Here is a 20,944-nt window from a genome sequence, read left to right as displayed (position 1 = left end):
GATTTACACTGCATGACATTCTGTAAATCATGGTAAATGTAGGATTATTATTTTTTTTAATTCAATGGAAGTCAATGGTTACAGGTTTTCAGCTTTCTACAAAATATCTTCTTTAGTAGAAAAAAAGAATTGTAAAATAGTTTGGAACCAATTGACGTTCTGTTAATCATGGTAAAAAATTAAAGATTGTTATTTTTTTCATATATTTTATAAATATATGAGAATAAACTACATTAAAAGGTGTCTTTGGACGCTTGAAAACATACACGTTATTTGTATTATTTGGTTCAGATGGTTCAGGATTTGTTCATATCAGTCTCTAACTTAAACATCTCAAATATGGACTAATATATATATATATATATATATATATATATATATATATATATATATATATATATTTATTCATTTTTTCTTTTTCCTTTGGCTTAGTCTCTTTATTCATCTAGGGTCACCACAGCGGAATGAACCGCCAACTTATCTAGCATATGTTTTACACAGCGAATGCCCTTCCAGCTGCAACCCAGTACTAGGAAACATCTATACACACTCATTCACATGCACACTACGGCCAATTTAGTTTATTCAATTCTCTTAAAGAGACTGTTTTCGGACTGTGTGGGGAAACCGGAGCACCCGGAGGAAACCCACGCCAACACTGGGAGAACATGCAAACTCCACACAGAAATGCCAACTGACCCAGTAGGGAGTCGAACCAGCGACCTTCTTGCTGTGAAGCGACAGTGCTAACCACTGAGCCACCATGCCTCCCCACTTTCATAAACTATAGTTCAATCCTTTTTAGTTACATTTGCTGGAGTGTCTGACTTCAACATCTCAAATATGAATAATATTGATATATAATCTATATTATACATACTATTTTCACTCTGAAGGTTGCCAACCACTGAACACCGAATCCTATTCAACAATTCTGTCATTCTGAAAAACAGTATTGCACTAAATTCAAATCTCTTAATAAAAAAAGGCATCGGACTTACCAAAACACATCTGTAAAATAAAGGCACTGTCAACAAAATCAAATCGTTTGCATTTGTAAAGTGCATGTACAGTGTTTGCATCCCCGTTTCCCATAACTCCGAACGAAGATTCGGATGTAAAGACAAAACGAAACAAAAACGAGTCCGTACATTTAACCCACAAACAGGAAAAAGAAGAATTTGGAGATAATCTAAACCCAAACATTTCCAACTTACCTTCAGTTACAGTGGTAGCAACAATTAATGCATTGTAATAAATTCAACCTTCTGGCTAAATTCAAGACTTCTAGGTAACACACGATAGCTATGTTTCCATCCACCAATTTTTATGCGCATTTTAGAATATCACATGAAAATCTGCTTTATGGAAACGCCTAGATCAGGGATTCTCCACCGGTGGGCTTCAGCGATCCTGCTGGTGGGCCGCGAGAAATTAACAAATAATTAATCCCCAGAAATTAATAATAAAAATTATACTATAATTTTGGAATTTCATTAATAATATGCCATATTAAATTATCAAAGTAATACACTTTCTTCTGTTCTCTGATTGATTACTTCAAATTCAGCCTCATAACCACATCTGCAACTCGTACACGCAAGTCTGTTCATTCACAAACTATGCGTGAAGTGAAAGTCTCTTCTTGTGTATTTTTGTGTCAACTCATTCATTTGTTTTCTTTTCGGCTTAGTCCCTTTATTAATCCGGAGTCGCCCAGCCAACTTATCCAGCAAGTTTTTACGCAGCGGATACCCTTCCAGCCGCAACCCATCTCTTGGAAACATCCACACACACACTCATTCACACACACACTGACTCGTACACTACGGACAATTTAGCCAATTTAATTTTTAGACAATTTAATTTAGACAATTTAACCAATTCACCTGTACTGCATGTCTTTGGACAGTGGGGGAAACCGGAGCACCAAAGAACACCGGAGAACAAGCTAACTCCACACAGAAACGCCAACTGACCCAGTCATAGCTCGAACCAACAACCCAGCAACCTTCTTGCTGTGAGGCAAACCGCACTACCCACTGCGCCACTGCGTCACCGTTTACACTAATGCGTTTTAGTTTGAAAACGCATAAGTTTTGCTACGGTTACGCCGGAGTTTTCGAGCGCAGAAAACGGAGCGTTTTGGAAACGCTGAAGAGGCCGTTTTCATTCGGAAATGCTGCTGCTCTGTCTCAGTGTGGATGGGAGAAAACGGAGACATCTGTAAACGGAGGCGGGGCTGCTGAGATTCGCTACCTGATTGGGGCTTTTGTGCCATTGCGTATCCTTCCCTTATTCGTCAAGCCCCTATCACATGACTATAACACATGGCTTTAACGCTACTGGAAGACAGCAGACCAGCCTTCACTGTAAACAACAACACGGACACAGACATGGGAGCGTTGTTTGCACTATTGTCTGTTTTAGGTGCCATTGTGTAGTTATTCATTTGTTACGTTTAGTACAACTCGACCTCGTCGTCTGTCCACAAAAATACCTCTCTTGCTTTCTTTGCCATCGCGTTCATTGTTCAACCGGCGTTTGTTGACTAACAATAACCAAATGTCGAGCGAGACGCATGCTTCCTGTTTATACTAGAACGCTCATGCCCAGAGTGTGCGAATGGTCACGTGATATACGTTTTTGGTGGCGTAGTGTGGACGGACATATGTTCAGAAACGCTAGGTGAAACGCTAGTGTGGACGCAGATCGTTTTGTTTTGAAACTAAAACGCACTTGTGTGAACGGGGCCTAATTTGCCTCCCCATGTTAGGCAGGCCGCAACCCTTTCTGTTTTTAAATCTAGTCTTAAAACCCACTTTTACTCTTTGGCTTTTAATACCATATGAGAGTCATGTGTCTGTTGTATTAGTCCTTTGTTTTAGATGGTGTATGTGTGTACAGTAGAGATGCGCGGATGGGCTATTATTTCATCCGCAACCGCATCACAAAACTCATCATCCGTCCGCCATCCATCCGCACTAACATTTTCGACCAAATTTTAAAACCGCACCCGCCCGCCATCTGCTGACTGAGCTCTTTATTTGAATGGCTTATTCCTTTTTATTATTAAATGAATGTTTCTTTATTGATTATTAGAAAATAGACAATGACTTTAATGACATGTAGTTAATTCAAACGTGCAAGTCAATGCAGCATTAATTGACGCTTTGAAGTGAAGCTAAACAATACGAGGACGTGCCGTTTCATTTGATTCAATTCCTCGGTCCTTTAGTCTTTTCCTTGCGTCCTACCCTCGCATCCTATAGGGGTGGAAAGACGAGGAAAGAAAGCAAGGAAAGGAAACGAGGATACACAAATAAGAAATGAGAAGCACCCCTATAAAGCTCTCAGAATATCAGCAGTGAACTCCGTCTCCAATTGGCGCACAGGGACAAAAATAAATAAATAGCCTAAATTAAATGGACTGTACTGTACAATTTTTTTACTATTATTGTAGCCTAATAGAAAACGCATTTTGACACATCATTTCAACATTCAGACGAGAGCGCATGGCCTCAATGCGCCCGGCTGCGCTGAAGGAGCGCTCGCTCGCAGCACTTGTTGCTGGAATGCATAGAATTCTCTTGGCAAGGAGCTGTAGTCGTGGGAATGACTGCCTTGTTTCTCCTAAAAGGAAAGTAGATTTTCCTCTGCTGATCCGTCTATACGGAAGTTTGTAAAGGAATACTTCTGTACTTCATCCAGAATTAGTGTATCCGATTCCTTCTCTCATTCTGTGAAGTCAGTCCTAGGCTTTTTCGTTGGTGCGCCAGCTATGTGTACAAAAACAGTACAACCGCCCACCACCCGCCCGAATATAATTAAAATTTAATTTTTCGTCACGTCATCCGCCCCATCCGCGGTTTATCCGCAGCTGTAACCGCCATCCGCGCATCTCTAGTGTACAGCACTTTGGTAAGCACTTGTTGTTTTAAAAAGCACTTTATAAATAAATTTTAACATGACTTGACTTGAATAATATTCAGCTGCAAACTCAACCACCATCAGAGGCTCGAACCTGCGACCTTCTTGCAGTGAGGCTACAGCGCTACCCCCTGCTCCGGCCCTCCTCCTTTTTGACTAATTTGATAAAAACGCTGCTTTATTCGCAAATATTTCATGCATTATTCCAAATGTAATTCGCATCTTTGCATGGAAACACGGCTACCGCTTTTCAATAATAATAATCAAACTAAAACGCCCCCAAAACGTGACCCATTCAAGATCAGTGGAATTTTAAATACTCTCCAAGGTCATAAAGCCTGTCTTTCCCTCACTTTGTGATTTTTCTGGCCTACCTGAGCTGCGCTAATGCCATTAGTCTTCGCTGGAGTTGTCCGAGTCGTCCCAGTCCACCTCTTCCCATGATGCTTTGGCTCTTTGCTCCCAACTGTGAGCCTGAGCCATTGCTGCTCGAGGCAAAAGCAGCACACAGGCTGAAAGTCCGGATACGCGGTCCTCCAGAGCCGTGCCGCTCTCCCATCGGTCCTCGTCCGCATGATAAATGTGGACGTACTTCATTCGACTGCCTTTATCATGCGACCGTCCACCCAGAATGTAGATGCGACCATCGAGGACGGCAGTACCGGGCTCTCCATGTCCTGCTGGCAGTGGACTGACCACTGACCACACATCTGCTGTTGGGTTATAACACGCCACCTAGACATATAGAAAGATAATCCTACTTAAACACTGAAATCAATAGAGCAAATCTAGTGTGCTGCTTTGTTGTCTACTACAGTATATGGACATCTTTGAAGGGAGCATGCTAAACAATTACCGTCAATCATTATGTCATATATTTATCTGTAGCCAAATCTATTTCAGATAGGAAATCTGAAATTCTTTTGTGGTGCCCTGGAGGCTTATATACAGAAGCCAATATCAATTTAGATTGAGCTTTATTGTTTACATTCTACACTGTTATATATGCATAATGAATTGTACTGAAAACAGATCGCTGAGATATAGTGAAGATATTACTATGTATTATAGCAACGCCTCCACCTTTTCCTTTAAGACGACTCTTATGTCTATAATGATGTTCATTAGGTGTAGACTCATTTAAGGTCATGATATTATTTGGTTTCATTCAGTTGTTCTGTTAAACAGAGTACATCTAACTTTAATACGAGATTTATCTTTTGTTTATTTAAATTTTTAATTTGATGAACATTCATTCAATTATAATCTTTTAAAGGCTTTAGAAGTTTTATATATTCTGAGGTTTAGACACAGTCTCTGTTATAACATCTACTTGGCTCTATGTGCTGATTTTATATCCGTTGAATCGTCCTGATATTCGCATAACACTGATCTGAATTCAAATGAACTGAACTTCAACAGTGTTATCTGTATTAAACTGCAATAAAGTCTGTAAGCATGTGGCACTATTATGAGCACCACTGCAAATACAATGTAAATAGTCTTAAAATTTTAAAATAATAAATAATTATTTACCGCATTTTGAAGCGCTAATAATATCTAGGCTTATCACGATAAAGAATGTTTGCGGGGTGATATATTGTCACAGAAATTGTTGCCATAAGAGATATTATTGCCATTTTGGGCTCTATTTTGACGGTCCATGCGCAGAGCGCAAAACGCAGGGCGCAAACGATTTCAGGGCGTGTCAGGACACGTTTTTGCTAATTTAAGGACGGGAAAACCTGCTTTGCGCCGTGGCGCATGATCTAAAAGGGTTGAGTTTATTTTCTTAATGAGTTATAGGTGTGTTTTGAGAATAAACCAATCAGAGTCTCATCTCCCATTCCCTTTAAGAGCCAGCTGCGTCACGCCAAGAGCGCATTCGCTATTTACAGGACGTAAAGTAAGTCTAAGTGGAAAAAATGAGCATTTCACCAGCTAACAGTTAACAGTTTATTAACAGAAAACAGTTAAACAGAGCATCTACTGCGTGAGAATGAGAGATAATGGATCACTTTCACATTCACTCTTGGATAGGGAAACCTTTATGCACAGACATCAATTAGCCTATAAATAATTAATTTCATTTGTTAAGCGCAAATATTCGTTTCAAAACTATTTCTAAATTCAGTTCTAATTTCCAGCAAACAAATAAATGAACAACAATAACAAAATGTGCTCAAAAACCTGAGTTAAATCCTAAAACACATGCTGTGCCCCATATGGTCTAAAACCTGACAGGTGGGCAAATCTAAGCTTGTTTTTAATAAAACAAATATAAATATTGATATAATAAATAATACTGCTAATAATAATAACATTATACAAAAGCAAATTGTCACGAATAAACTGAAAAAGCCTCCCGAGATGAAGAAGACATAAAAGCAGTGATTTTTCATATTTATGTAGGCTAGAAAATAATATGTTTTGTGATATTTTAATCCTTTATATTTATATCTATTCTTATTATATCCTATATATATCCTTAATATTTAATTTTTTTCATATGTAAAGATATTTGCCTATTGCTCTCTTGTGTGTATTAAGCAGTGTGTAAGCGAGGTGCAACTCTGCGCTGGAGTTTAGACCGGGTTTGTTTTGGTCTAATGAAAAATCTATTATAGTTTCTCAAAATAGCAACGCGCCAGCAGTGCGCCTCAGAACGCCTTCCTTTTTAGACCAGAACGCCTATGGGCGCACAAATGAGCGCTAATGCATTTGCTATTTAAACAGCATAGCGCAACGCCTCAAAACGACTCTTGCGCCAAGCTGAAACTACCAAAAGACTACTGCACCACGCCTTGCGCCACACTGCACCGGGTGTATGATAGGGGCCTTTGTGATCATTTTATGCCACTGATTATTATATAATGATTATATAACAGCATGATAATGCAAATAGCCATAAGCACTTTAAAATACTTATTATTCTTAAGATTATTTAGATTCTATGATTTGATGTTAAATAGGTAAATGTCTTATTAAATATATAATATATTGTCTTATTAGGTTAATATCCAATTATAAACTTTTGACACAGCTGAGGTAGCACGTAAATGTCATTGTAATATGGCTTTAGCATTATTTGTGAATTTGTAAAAATATATTACAATGGCAAAAATGATTGAGGTCATTTCCAAGTATTACACGATACTTCGATATATTGATTATAGTAACATGCCGATATCAATATTGTGCATATTAATTATCATGATATATTGAATTTGGGCATATGTCTAACAGCAGATGGAGTACCTTCAGTACGTCTCTTCTGTATCCGCAGCTATCGTTGCTTCCTCCCATTACGTAAGCCCGCTCGTTGAGGGCTGCCATGCCATGCCAGGCTCGTTCCACCGGACCCTCAGCACACACACTCCAATGATTACTGCCGGGATCATAACAGTACGTCTCCTTCAGATACGCCATTCCCCGCCGGCCGCACGATATGTAGATCTTCCCATCAATCACTGCGCCAGCATGAGCATAGACCTGCAGACACAGCCATGCAGAGCGTCAACATACAGTTAAATAGCAAAATTAAGAGCCAAACTAGTAAACTCGTTGTTGTTGTTAAAGGGTATACTTAACTGAGATAGCTTCTGGAAACACATATTAACGATAAGGTACAGCTTAAGGTACAATTTAAGAATGATATGGCATTAAGAAGAAGGTTTTGAGAAAGGCAGGTCTGAAGTGTACTTGAATGTTTAAGCACACAATAGTTTACAGGAATAAGAAATGATATGCATTGTAAAGAAGGTGCAAAGATGTCACAATCAGCCTCCTGCCAGCCATGACTCAAGTGATGCTGTATTTATTATCTATAAAGTTGCCATTTCTACCATCATAATAAACAGCAGTGCATTTTCCTTCAGAAAGCCTGACCTCTCGTTTGAGCGGCGCCATGAACTCCCATGTGTTGGTCTGTGGGTTGTATCTCTCCACACAGTCCAGCTCATTGGTGTAGTCTCGTCCTCCGATGGCGTAGATGTATTTATCGACCACACAGACGCAATGATCCGCGTGCTGCTGCCGGAGAGACTCCACTGTACACCAGCTGTTTTGGCGAGGATCGTACCTTCACGAGAAGATCGTGAGAAAACAAATACTGTTAAAGGGCCATGAAACCCCCTCGTTTCACACCTCTACTTTGGAAAAAGTCAGAAAAGTGGGCGTGTCCAGCTCTGTTTAGGGGGGAGTGTCGGAGGAAGAAAAGAGGCTTGGTGTGGGAGTGTCTATTTGGGTAAGCTGAATTTCAGAGTCAAAACACACAACCACAGCGAACAATGTGACTGTGTTTACATGACCATCTGTTGTCGAATTATTTGCCAAATTATTAAACTTTAACTGCAGTTTGGCTCTTTCATTCAGGGAATTCATTCATGTATCTAGTGAAGATTTAGAAAAACTTGTTCATGCTTTTATCAGCAGCAGGGCGGATTACTGTAATGGACTCCTCACTGGTCTTCCTAAAAAGACAGTCAGACAGTTACAGCTCATCCAGAACGCTGCTGCCAGAATTCTGACCAGAACCAGAAAATCAGAGCACATCACACCTGTCCTCAGGTCTTTACACTGGGTGCCAGTTACATTCAGAATAGATTTTAAAGTATTATTACTGGTCTATAAATCACTAAATGGCCTAGGACCTAAATACATTACAGATATGCTCACTGAATACAAACCCAACAGATCACTCAGATCTTTAGGATCATATAAACTAGAAGCTCCAAGAGTTCAGTCAAAGCAGGGTGAATCTGCCTTCAGCCACTACGCCCCTCGCTGCTGGAATCAGCTTCCAGAAATGATCAGATGTGCTCCAACATTAGCCACATTCAAATCAAGACTGAAAACACATCTGTGTAGCTGTGCCTTTACTGAATGAGCACTGTGCTGCGTCCGACAGATTGCACTATCATGTTTTTCTCTTCTTCTTCATTCTTTTATATCACATTTTACCTGTTTTTATGTTTTTTTTTTACGCATTTTTATTATTTGTTTTTATTTTTATTTTACTTGTTTCTTTTATTCTTGTTTATGTAAAGCACTTTGAATTGCCACTGTGTATGAAATGTGCTATATAAATAAACTTGCCTTGCCTTGCCTTACCCTAATTAATCTAGTTACGACTTTAAATGCTGAACACTAGTATCTTGAAGAATATCTAGTCAAATATAATGGCTGTTATCATGGCAAAGAAAAAAAATCAGTTATTACAAATGAGTTATTAAAATGAATGAATGAATGTTGATCTTAACTCACCTCCAGCATCGAGCTTCAGCCCGGAAGCCGCTGGTGTTTTTGTCCCCGCCGATTAAATACACAAAGTTATTGAGCACAGCGATGCCCATGTTGGACATGCGCGGAGCGCGCTCTGCCGCCAGGCTCCGCCACTCGCTCCAGGATGGGTGGAAGACCTGAAAGCGCTCTTCATTGTCCACCAGCGCACTCGATGCATACATGCCACCAAATCCCACAATGCACTGGGAGCTGCAGCGGGGCAGAGTGAGCGGGGTTTGCATCACCGGCTGCCAAAGCTCCTGACTGTGGTAACGCAGAGCGGCAGCCACCGAGTCCCGCAGCGGGCACTGCTTTAACCGACTGTGCAAACGCTGCAAAACGTGCTTCTCCATCAGACAGAACCGCACCGCCTCCAACATCCGCAGCGGTTCCTGAAGTACAACAACATTCATAAATATACAGTTGAAGTCAAAATGATTTATACAAATAGTTGCAACCCAGGCTCATTGTGGAAACGTAGTCCCACGGACGTTTCTGGAGACCGCAGAATACGTCCCGGCGGGTACGCTGCAGTTTTTGTTTTCGCGAATCCGCGAGAGGTAGCTGTTGCACGCTTTTTCGCACCTCAGACGCCTCTCGCGGGCGCGAACCCGCCGGAGGCCGCCGTCCGACTGACCGAATGATTGACTGCGTGACCAGCCAATCGGCCGACTCGCCCTCCTCCTTTCCCGAACCCAACCAATTTTACCGATCAACCCGCAAGCCCGCCCGCTCGCTTCCCTTAACCCGAGCAACAGTTCACAAAAGCCGTCCAAAAAAAACAAAAGCCCTGATTATTTTTTTACTCCACCGCGTTTTCGGATTTCGCCGCGTTCTCGCCCTGTCATGAAACTCGTTCACTTAATTTTTGGGATTCTGTTTTTGTCTTACGTGATTGCTGGAACCGCTCTTCCCCGGACTCTAAAACGGTCGCCGTGGTCGACCCCTCTCGGCATCTCGAGCCTGCCGAGGTACACGGTGAGCTAAGTGGACAAACGGGTTGCAACGGGGAAGCCCTCCACAAGGAGGTAAGGTAAGCGCGAAAGGGAACGGCGTCACACCGCCCCGCAGCGTTCGCTTGAAAAAAAATAAACGCGGCCGTACATACCCCAGGGGACGTATTCCGCTGTCTCCAGAAACGTCCGCCGGACTACATTTTCAGAATGAGCTTGGGTTGAATAGTTGCCAAATGATGTTGAACAGATTCAGGATTTTTTTCACAGTATTTCCTATAATATTTTGTTCTTCTGGAGAAAGTCTTATTTGTTTTATTTCGGCTAGAATAAAAGCGTTTTTTAATTTTTTTAAATTCAGGTCATCTATATTTGCCCTTATGGAATGGAAGCCAGCTGGTGATCGCGTAAACACTCCTCGGATCTAGCGACAGACGTTGTTCTGCAATCTTTAGCCTCCTCAGAGCATTTGTCTCCCGTTCCGCCCTGCTCGGACCGCTGGAGTTACATGGATATAAACTAATCGTCTTTTGACGAATATGATGTTACACATCCTTTATCTTTATTAACTAATTTTTCCATAGATGTAAAGTATAATATTGACTGATAAAGAATATAAACGTAAGAGAAACCAGAGAGAAAATATAACAATAATACAAAATAGATAAACACAATGGCCAGGGCTAAGAGAGATTTAATAAGAACATCACACAAAACAGTGGCTTCCGTTACATAAGGGCAAATATAGATGACCAAAACATCATTTACTCATTTTACTCATACTCATTTTATTACCATTATGTCCAAGACACTGATATTAATATTAAATTCTACTTTTGTGCCTTAATTAACTTTTTTTCTTGCCTATTTGCTGGGTGGCGAAGCAGTGGCGCAGTAGGTAGTGCTGTCGCCTCACAGCAAGAAGGTCGCTGGGTCGCTGGTTCGAGCCTCGGCTCAGTTGGCGTTTCTATGCGGAGTTTGCATGTTCTCCCTGCGTTCGCGTGGGTTTCCTCTGGGTGCTCCGGTTTCCCCCACAGTCCAAAGACATGCGGTACAGGTGAATTGGGTAGGCTAAATTGTAATTGTGTATGAGGGTAAGTGAGTTTTTGTGTGTATTTGTGTGTGTGTGGATGTGTGAATGTTTCCCAGAGATGGGTTGCGGCTGGAAGGGCGTCCGCTACGTAAAAACTTGCTGGAAAAGTTGGTGGTTCATTCCACTGTGGCGATCCCAGATTAATAAAGGGACTAAGCCGACAAGAAATATTTGCTGGGTTAAAAATCTTAAATTAAATTGTTAAATTGCGTGAAATAAAATTGAATTTTAGCAGTCGAATTTGAACCACTGAGTTTATGGATGCGAATATTTGAACTGAAATAAAATGAACTAAAAAAAATACCTTTTTTATATTACACAACGTATTTTTAAAGAGTATTTTGTAAGTGAAAGCTGTAAATTGAATATGAATTAGTGAATTTTTAAGTAAAAAAACGTGTTTGAAATATTTTTAGTTGAAATATTCAAAGCTTAAATAAACAGATATGTTAAATTTCAGAACCTAAAAATACAAAACCTGGAATTCAAGTCATTAAAATGCAAGAACTTGATAATTCGGTGTATTATTTTTTTCAGTTTGTGCTATTCAACAAGCTTTTTAAATCAATACTTTTGGCACTGCTTTTGTTCCATAGAAATAAAATATACAGGAGGGCTAAGAATTCTGACTTTAACTCTATCTCTAGCCACATCCAGCCCAGTGCAGTGTGTTTCTCACCTGTAAGCAAACCTGGTCTTTCTCCACCTGTTCGGGAGTGTAATGGTAGTGAAGTGCGGCTTCGTACACCTCGTTCTCCGAGTCCACTTCCAGCTCGTTACTACAAAGCACACTCAACACCTTTTCTGCAGGTAGTTTCCGATACACCGGCGTGCGTGAAAACGTCTGGATGTTCTTCAGCAGATATGAGCGAATCTTTTCCCCCAGCTGGTGGAGCCCGTAGATGTCGGCCAGCTTCTCCACCTCCAGGATGTTGTCATCGTCCAGCCAGGAGAACAAGAAGTCGCAGCAGAAGCCGATCACGTCTTGGACCTGCAGCAGCGTGGCGGCACACAGCACCTCCTGCACCGTGTCCAAGTCCAGCTCCAGCTCCGAGGTGTAGATGAAGTCCAGCAGCTTCATCATGGCCGTGTATGAAACCCCATGAACAGGGATCTCAGTCTGCTGCATCTCCCGCAAACCACCTGCAAACATACCCCTGAACACACAGACGAGACAATCGTTCAAGTAAAATACAAGCTTCATTTCATTAACTTGGTAGTTTTGCAGTCGTTTTTGCTGATATATCTTGATAATAATAATAATAATAAAAAATACTTATATCATTAATATTACCTAAAAATGAATTAGTGCTAAGCAAAAATGAATCGCATCCAAAATAAAAAATAGTTTTGACGTAGTTTAAGTGTGTTTTGGTGCCCTACGAGAGGCTAGAATATTAACGCAGAAATACTGAAGTTGATATTTGTAATACATTCACTGTCACACTTTACAATAAGGTGCATTAGTTAATGTTAATTAATGCATTTACTAACATGAACAAACAATGAACAATACATGAATTACTGTATTTGTTCATGTTAGTTAACGTTAGTTAATGAAAATACAGTAGTTCATGTTAACTCATGGTGCATTAACTACTGTTAACAAGCATGGAGTTGGATGTTATTAATGCATTAGTAAATGTTCACATGCTGTACATGTGTTCATGATTAGTTCATGTAAGTAAATGCATTAACTAATGAACCTTATTGTAAAGTGTTACCACATTCACTTATCACTACATAATTGGTGCCCTTGTGTGAAGCTAAAATATCAATATTAATATCAATACCAAAATACTGATGTTAATATTTGTGATAAATTTTATAATAACAACCGTGTACTGTGTATATTTATTATGTATGTATAAATACACACATGCATGCATATATTTAATAAAATTTTTTTATTTTTTTGTAGATATAAAATTTACAGTTAAAGTCAGAACTATTAGCATTTCTTTGAATTTTTATTTTCTTTTTAAAGGTGTTTAACAGAGCAAATTTTCGCAGTATGTCTGACAATATTTTTTCTTCTGGAGAAAGTCTTCTTTGTTTTATTTCATCTAGAATAAAAGCCGTTTTAAATTTTTTAAACTAAATTTTAAGGACAAAATTATTAGCCCCTTTAAGCTACATTTTATTCGATAGTCTACAGAACAAACCATCCTTATAGAGTAACTTGCCTAATTACCCTAACCTGCCTAGTTAACTTATTTAACCAAGTTAAGCCTTTAAATGTCACTTTAAGCTGTATAGAAGTGTCTTGAAGAATATCTAGTCAAATATTATTTACTGTCATAAAATAGAAATGAGTTATTAAAACTATTATGTTAAGAAATGGGTTAAAAAAAAATCTTCTTTCCGTTAAACAGAAATTGTGAAAACAGTGGGGCTAATAATTCTGACTTCAACTGTACATGTATATGATACAAATCATATATACATTTAAGTATCTATCAAAACAGCTTTGTAGAGTTTTGTTTCTATGTGTGTGTGTGTGTCACATATTCATAATAAATATGTATGATACACATATTAATTATGGCAAAACAAACTTTCATTTACTAAATTTAATTATTAATTTATTCCAAAATCAAATGAATGTATAAAGTGATCAGCATTAGCACATTAAACTGGTCAGAAGAGACAATAAAGACATTTTTAATGTTTTAATTAATTTCATTTAGATGGTGTTTTTTTATTAAATAAAAATAGTATTCAGAGTATGAAGCAACACATCATGCAAATCATAAAATAATGAATTCTGAATAAGGACCACATGTTAATAATTCAGCTTTGCCATGACAAAATTACAGTATATCTTAAAATATTAAATATTAAATTAAAAAAATTTAATATTAAATTAACAACAAAAAATGAAAGTCTGAAGTTGTAAAAATGTTTTATTACATAATAATTACTGTGTTTACTGCTTTTATAAATGAAAAATCACACCTCTTACAGATCTCTTTTTTTAATATTTGTTTTTTTTATACGATCCTTTACAATAATATATTTCCATACTTGTGAATATACATTGCATTAGTCAGCACCAAAGCCAAAACTGGAACTAATTTAAAGATCATAGTCCAAAAATTAAGGCTTAAATTAGGATGTTAGGGGAAAATATTGAATACAATTATAATAAACTAGAAAAAATCTGGAGAAACATAAAAAATATATACATACATATTTTTTTCATAAAAGAAATATATAGGCCATCATATATATATATATATATATATATATATATATATATATATATATATATATATATATATATATGTATACAGACACACACACACACACACACATATATATATATATATATATATATTTATATATATACATATATATATATACATTTATATATATATATATATATATATATATATATATATACATATATATATACATTTATATATATATATATACATATATATATATATACATATATATATATATATATATACATATATATATACATTTATATATATATACATATATATATACATATATATATATATATATATATATATATATATATATATATATATATATATATATATATATATATATATATATATATATATATTATTTTTATTTAATGAAGCCAGGTAAACATAATAGTCTCAGCATTCCTAACATGTAAGGACTGTCATGCATACCTAAAATAGTCACACGACGCCGCCAGGAGAATTCGGTGAGCCTGGATGGGTTTTCCTTCCACCAAGAGCACCACGTCAAACAGAATACCACCTTGTCGCAGCATAAGCAGCCCATCTAACAGCCCCTGTGAGTGGGCGGTGCTGCGATATTTCTGCTTGGCACAGGGCTGAGCGGAGCGAACGGCCCCTCCAACCGTGCAGGAGACCAAATCATCAGCCATCTTGACACAATAATGCAAACAGAAAGTGAACCTGCTCACATTTTTGTGCGTAATTCCACACCAATGCTAAAAGAAAGAATGGAGAGAAGTTAGAAAATACACACAAAACTGATGGTATATGATGATATCATAGAACCTAAATATGACAAGCATGATAACATTAACTGAGGTAAAGTTGGCTTTATATTGGCACATTCAGTCAGTGACAACTTGTGACACGCTACCTATATTGTTTACCATGGTACTTTGAATATCCGGCCCTAAATCACACGTAATTATGACATCAAAACAACATTAGCACTATTTATTTGACGGTAAACAATGTTGCACAATATTAGTCATTGGCTTCTGATATGATTTCACTATTTAGAATTTGCAAAGAGTACTTTTCTGGAAATTATATTAAGGAGAAAGTCTGAATGCGTGAATGTATAAGCAACTTTACCTCAATATAACACTACCATGAAAGCAGGAAGACATACTGTCATGAACAGTAAACAAAGTCACTGAGGTAAAGTTGGTTTTATATTCGCAGTTTTTTTACGATTGTTTACACTCTAAATAAAAATATCCACACAATTGCAAAATTCTACTCCAAGGAGAAAAACACCGCCACAGATTTGCACAACATTACACACTATGGGCTCTATTTTGACGGTCCATGCGCAGAAAAGGACAGAAAAATCCACTTTGCGCCGTGGCGCAACGTCTAAAAGGGTTGAGTTTATTTTCTTAATGAGTTTTAGGTGTGTTTTGAGAATAAACCAATCAGAGTCTCATCTTCCATTCCCTTTAAAAGCCAGCTGCGTCACGCCATGAGCGAATTTTCTATTTACATAACGTAAAGTACGTGTAAGTGGAAAAACTGAGCATTTCACTAGCAAGAAAACAGTAAAACAGAGCATCTACAGTGCGAGAATGAGAGATAAGGCATCTCAAACTCTAGTTTCACTTTCGCTCTCGTGGATAGGGAAAACTTGTATGCACAGACATCAATAAGCCTATAATTAATTTTGTTTGTTAAGCGCAAAGCTTTGTTTCAAAACTATTTCTAAATTCAGTTCTAATTTCCAGCAAACAAATAAACGAACAATAATAACGAAGTGTGCTCAAAAACCTGAGTTATATCCAAATACACATGCTGTGCCCCATATGGTCTAAAACTTGACAGGTGGACATGGTACTTTGAATATTCGGCCTGAAATCACATGTAATTATGACATCAAAAAAATATTAGCACTATTTATTTGACGGTAAACAATGTTGCACAATATTAGTCAATGGCTTCTGATATGATTTCACTATTTAGAATTTGCAAAGAATACTTTTCTGAAAATTATATTAAGGAGAAAGTCTGAATGCGTGAATGTATAAGCAACTTTACCTCAATTTAACACTACCATACATACATACCATACATACATACTGTCATGAACAGTAAACAAAGTCACTGAGGTAAAGTTGGTTTTATATTCGCAGTTTTTTTACGATTGTTTACACTCTAAATAAAAATATCCACACAATTGCAAAATTCTACTCCAAGGAGAAAAACACTGCCACAGATTTGCACAACATTACACACTATGGGCTCTATTTTGACGGTCCATGCGCAAAGCGCAAAACACAGGGTGCAAACGCTTTCAGGGCGTGTCAGAATCCACTTTTGCTAATATAAGGACAGAAAAATCCACTTTGCGCCGTGGCGCAACGTCTAAAAGGGTTGAGTTTATTTTCTTAATGAGTTATAGGTGTGTTTTGAGAATAAACCAATCAGAGTCTCATCTTCCATTCCCTTTAAAAGCCAGCTGCGTCACGCCATGAGCGCATTTTCTATTTTCATAGCGTAAAGTACGTGTAAGTGGAAAAACTGAGCATTTCACTAGCAAGAAAACAGTAAAACAGAGCATCTACAGTGCGAGAATGAGAGATAAGGCATCTCAAACTCTAGTTTCACTTTCGCTCTCGTGGATAGGGAAAACTTGTATGCACAGACATCAATAAGCCTATAATTAATTTTGTTTGTTAAGCACAAAGCTTTGTTTCAAAACTATTTCTAAATTCAGTTCTAATTTCCAGCAAACGAATAAAGGAACAATAATAACCAAGTGTGCTCAAAAACCTGAGTTACATCCAAATACACATGCTGTGCCCCATATGGTCTAAAACTTGACAGGTGCACAAATCTAAGCTTGTTTTTAATAAAACAAATATAAACATGCATATAATAAATACTGCTAATAATAATAACATTATACAAAAGCAAATTGAATGAACTGAAAAAGCCGCCGAGATGAAGAAAGTATGAAGGCAGTGGTTTTTAAATTCACGTAGGCTAGAAAATAATATGGTTTGTAATATTTTAATCCTTTATATATCCTTATTATATCCTACATATATAAATAAAAGTGCATTTTTATTCACAGAATTTCCACAAAGTATGTCAACTCACAAAACTCATGTCTTTCTTTTATCACATCCGTAACGCATTCATTTTGCCGTCATTTTAAATATAAAACACCTGAATAGACTGGGGCGAGGCAGTGGCGCAGTAGGTAGTGCTGTCGCCTCACAGCAAAAAGGTCGCTGAGTCGCTGGTTCGAACCTCGGCTCAGTTGGTGTTTCTGTGTGGAGTTTGCATGTTATCCCTGCCTTTGCGTGGGTTTCCTCCGGGTGCTCCAGTTTCCCCCACAGTCAAAACATATGCAGTACAGGTGAATTGGGTAGGCTAAATTGTCCTTAGTGTATGAGTGTGTGTGTGTGGATGTTTCCTAGAGATGGGTTGCGGCTGGAAGGGCATCCGCTGCGTAAAAATTTGCTGGATAAGTTGGCAGTTCATTCCGCTGTGGTCCCCCCTGGATTAATAAAGGGACTAAGCCGACAAGAAAATGAATGAATATACTGATATTTTTTGATGCCTGAACTCCATGGTTAAGGGGGAAGAAAAATATAAACAGATATTTCAATATTCTGTTAACATATACCTTCTCTGAGTATATACGTTTAATTTTTTTTTACTGCAAATGTCACATCCATAACGCTGGAATCAGCCATATATGTTTTGACTGAAGTGTGTATGTTTTGACTGAAGTGTGTCATTTTGCAAACAATCTAGGAATTCTCCAAATTGAGTGTGCTGTTTGAATAATTGTGATTATACTTTGAAAAAAGAACCCGGTTTTCAAAATTATGTGAGAATAATTGAAAAAAACTGTAAATAGTGTTTATCTAAGTCATACTTTCTTGCATGCTCTCACTAAATATTGAAAGTAAACGTTAGCGTGGTAAACAATATGGAAAACGTGTCGTAAGTTGTCACTGTTTAAAAAAAAATGTGTGTTTAAAAAATACTACTTTATCTCAAAACCGAAGTCATGACTGTCTCACAAAGAAATGTTAATCATAATGTTAATTTATAATTAATTGTCTCAAAAGAACCGCGTTTTTTATTGCCATTAGGCCTTTTTACTTTTACTTTCACATTTTAGGCATTCATCATGTTTCGATGTAAACACTGGCCTGCGTTTAGTCCTCCAGTGAATTAAAGTAACATTCGCAGAAAGTAACGATAACAAAGACTGATGGATATGTTTTGTTTAGCTGACAGCAGTGTGTGGTCGTTATATAAACTAGTACAGTAAATGTTGTGAGTTTGTGTGTGATGTTGTGTGTGTGTGATTTCTGCAACACTCGTTGCACTTACCAGAAAAGGTCTGACGGCGAAAACAAGCTGTTTAATGACTGCAGTCACTCGATGAAAATGATGAATATTAATATGAAAACGACGAGGACGTTTCGGGATGTTTTGATTTTTGAACGCCAGTTGAGTTTCTCCGTGATGTCACGGCAGTACTTCCGGTGTGCAGAGCAAAACAGATGATGACGTCATCAGCAGCTGTCAAATGAAAAGCGCGTGAGGGCTACTTTACATAGATATATAAATGTATATAAATATGTAAATATCTATGGCTACTTCACTGCGACGCTGGTTGAATTAGGTTACAGTAATATATAAATATTGATATCATATATAAGTTTATATATACTAAATTTATAAGTATTCAAAAAACAAACAAAACGAAATGGTGGAAAACAAAAATGTTTAAATGATACATATCAATTAATTTACTGTGGAAAAAAAACTAAATCTGTCCATGCGTCACCAACGTGGTGTAATATGGGAATATACAACATTTAAGGCTAAATTTAAACTAAGTTTAGCTTTATATTTTATACGTTTTAGTTTATACTTTTATTTAGTTTATATATTCATAAACAAAAAAAAAACAACGATATTTTTAGTTGATAAATTTAAACCAAATGTAGTTAAATTTATACATTAAAATTAATTTATAAATGTGACGCAGCCTTAATGGAGTTTAGGCGGGAATTTGTGTAGGGTGAGGGTCTGTAATGGAGAACTGATGGAAATATAGATAACTTCAGTTAAACACATTTAGTTTTGGTATGTAATCCAACTTTATTTTCATAAGGAAAAGCAGCGCTTTTCGTTTTTGTAGCACAATTACTGGCTAATGAATAGGAAGTCGCACGTTCACCTTACTGTGTCGTGAAAAATGTGTTAAATTTGAACATTAAAGTTTTAAGTTCATTGGTTCTGTAATTTTAACTACACACCTCAATCTGTTGACTATTCTTACCATAAACTTTTTTTTTTTATGTCTCATGTAGTTGTACACAGAAAGCTTCATTTTATTTATTTTTATGAATACGAACAACATATATTCCAGTAAAAAAGAGCCCAGACGTGTTTATCATGCACAGTGCTAATATTCCTTGTAGCCAGCAGAGGGCGCCAGTGATCTTTTCCTAATCACATCTCGGGACGAATAAGATGTTTTTCATCATTAATATTACAGAAACTGAACGACAACAGGTATGTTCACTCGTAATAATTTTGCAGATATTATATGATTGCAAAAAAAATGTATATGTGACTGTGGATCACAAAAAAAGTGTACATTTTTGGAAATTGAGATTAATATGTCTGAGTAGCTTTTCATTGATGTATGGATTATTAGGATAAGAAAATATTTGAGATACAAGTATTTGAATATCTGGAATGTGAGAGTTCAAAATGTAGAGAAATTCGCCTTTAAAGTTGTTCAGATTAAGTTCTTAGCAATGCACATTAATTACTATTACAATTTTTTGGATATATATATATATATATATATATATATATATATATATATATATATATATATATATATATATATATATATATATGAAAAGGAAATGTACAAAATGTCATCATAAAAGTTGATATGTACCTAATATTTGAATGATTAATTAATTTAAATCGATAATTGTACCTCACAATGTATTTTTGGGGCCTCACGGTGGTGTAGTGGGTAGCATGATCGCCTCACAGCAAGGAGGTTGCTGATTCGAGCCTCAGCTGGCATTTCTGTGTGGAGTTCGCATGTTCTCCCCGTGTTGGCTTGGGTTTCCTCCAGGTGCTCCGGTTTCCCCCACTAGTCCAAAGACATGCGCTATAGGTGAATTGGGTAAGCTAAATTGTCCGTAGTGTATGTGTGTGAATAAGAGTGTATGGATGTGCAGCCTTCCAGCTGCAACCCAGTACTGGGAAGCATCCACACACACACACTCATATAATATGGCTAGTATAGCGGATGTATTTGGACTGTGTAGGAAAGCGGCGGAGCACCCGGACGAAACACCAAACTCCACACAGAAATGCCAACAAACCCAGACAGTACTCGAATCAATGACCTTCTTGCTGTGAGGTAACAGTGCTAACCACTGAGCCAC

The 20,944-nt window shown here is 37.4% G+C and overlaps 1 protein-coding gene across 2 annotated transcripts; it reads right to left on the bottom strand.

Annotated features, from left to right (window-relative positions):
* Positions 1-408: 408 nt before the first annotated feature.
* Positions 409-18,983, bottom strand: klhl22 (kelch-like family member 22). Of its 2 annotated transcripts, XM_087265461.1 has the most exons (8): positions 17,626-18,983; positions 16,732-16,884; positions 14,931-15,788; positions 11,939-12,416; positions 9,196-9,605; positions 7,819-8,011; positions 7,189-7,422; positions 806-4,665 (listed from the first exon to the last, which is right to left on the bottom strand). In XM_087265461.1, exons 3-8 carry the CDS (start codon positions 15,149-15,151, stop codon positions 4,324-4,326), a joined length of 1,878 nt encoding a protein of 625 aa, XP_087121587.1. In that variant the 5' UTR covers positions 15,152-15,788; positions 16,732-16,884; positions 17,626-18,983; the 3' UTR covers positions 806-4,323. The 2 variants fall into 2 exon arrangements, with proteins under 2 accessions (XP_087121586.1, XP_087121587.1); XM_087265460.1 differs by lacking the exon at positions 16,732-16,884 and having other exon boundaries at positions 409-4,665; positions 14,931-15,217; positions 18,852-18,983.
* Between the last annotated feature and the right edge of the window lie 1,961 nt (positions 18,984-20,944).

This window comes from Danio rerio, chromosome 8, assembly GCF_052040795.2.
Source record: "Danio rerio strain M-AB ecotype USA chromosome 8, GRCz13ab, whole genome shotgun sequence".
In the NCBI taxonomy this organism is placed as follows: domain Eukaryota; kingdom Metazoa; phylum Chordata; class Actinopteri; order Cypriniformes; family Danionidae; genus Danio; species Danio rerio.
Note: the sequence above shows the minus strand (reverse complement) of the source record. Positions and strands in the feature narration are given on the sequence as shown.

What these genes read in the sequence shown, in the direction of transcription:
- klhl22 (XM_087265460.1), bottom strand. Translation starts at nt 15,151, where the DNA reads ATGGCTGATGATTTGGTCTCCTGCACGGTTGGAGGGGCCGTTCGCTCC. An exon ending in GCGTCGTGTGACTATTTTAG is followed by an intron (nt 12,417 to 14,930) that starts GTATGCATGACA and finishes CTGTGTGTTCAG; the next exon opens with GGGTATGTTTGCAGGTGGTT. An exon ending in ACAGAAGAGACGTACTGAAG is followed by an intron (nt 4,666 to 7,188) that starts GTACTCCATCTG and finishes CTATATGTCTAG; the next exon opens with GTGGCGTGTTATAACCCAAC.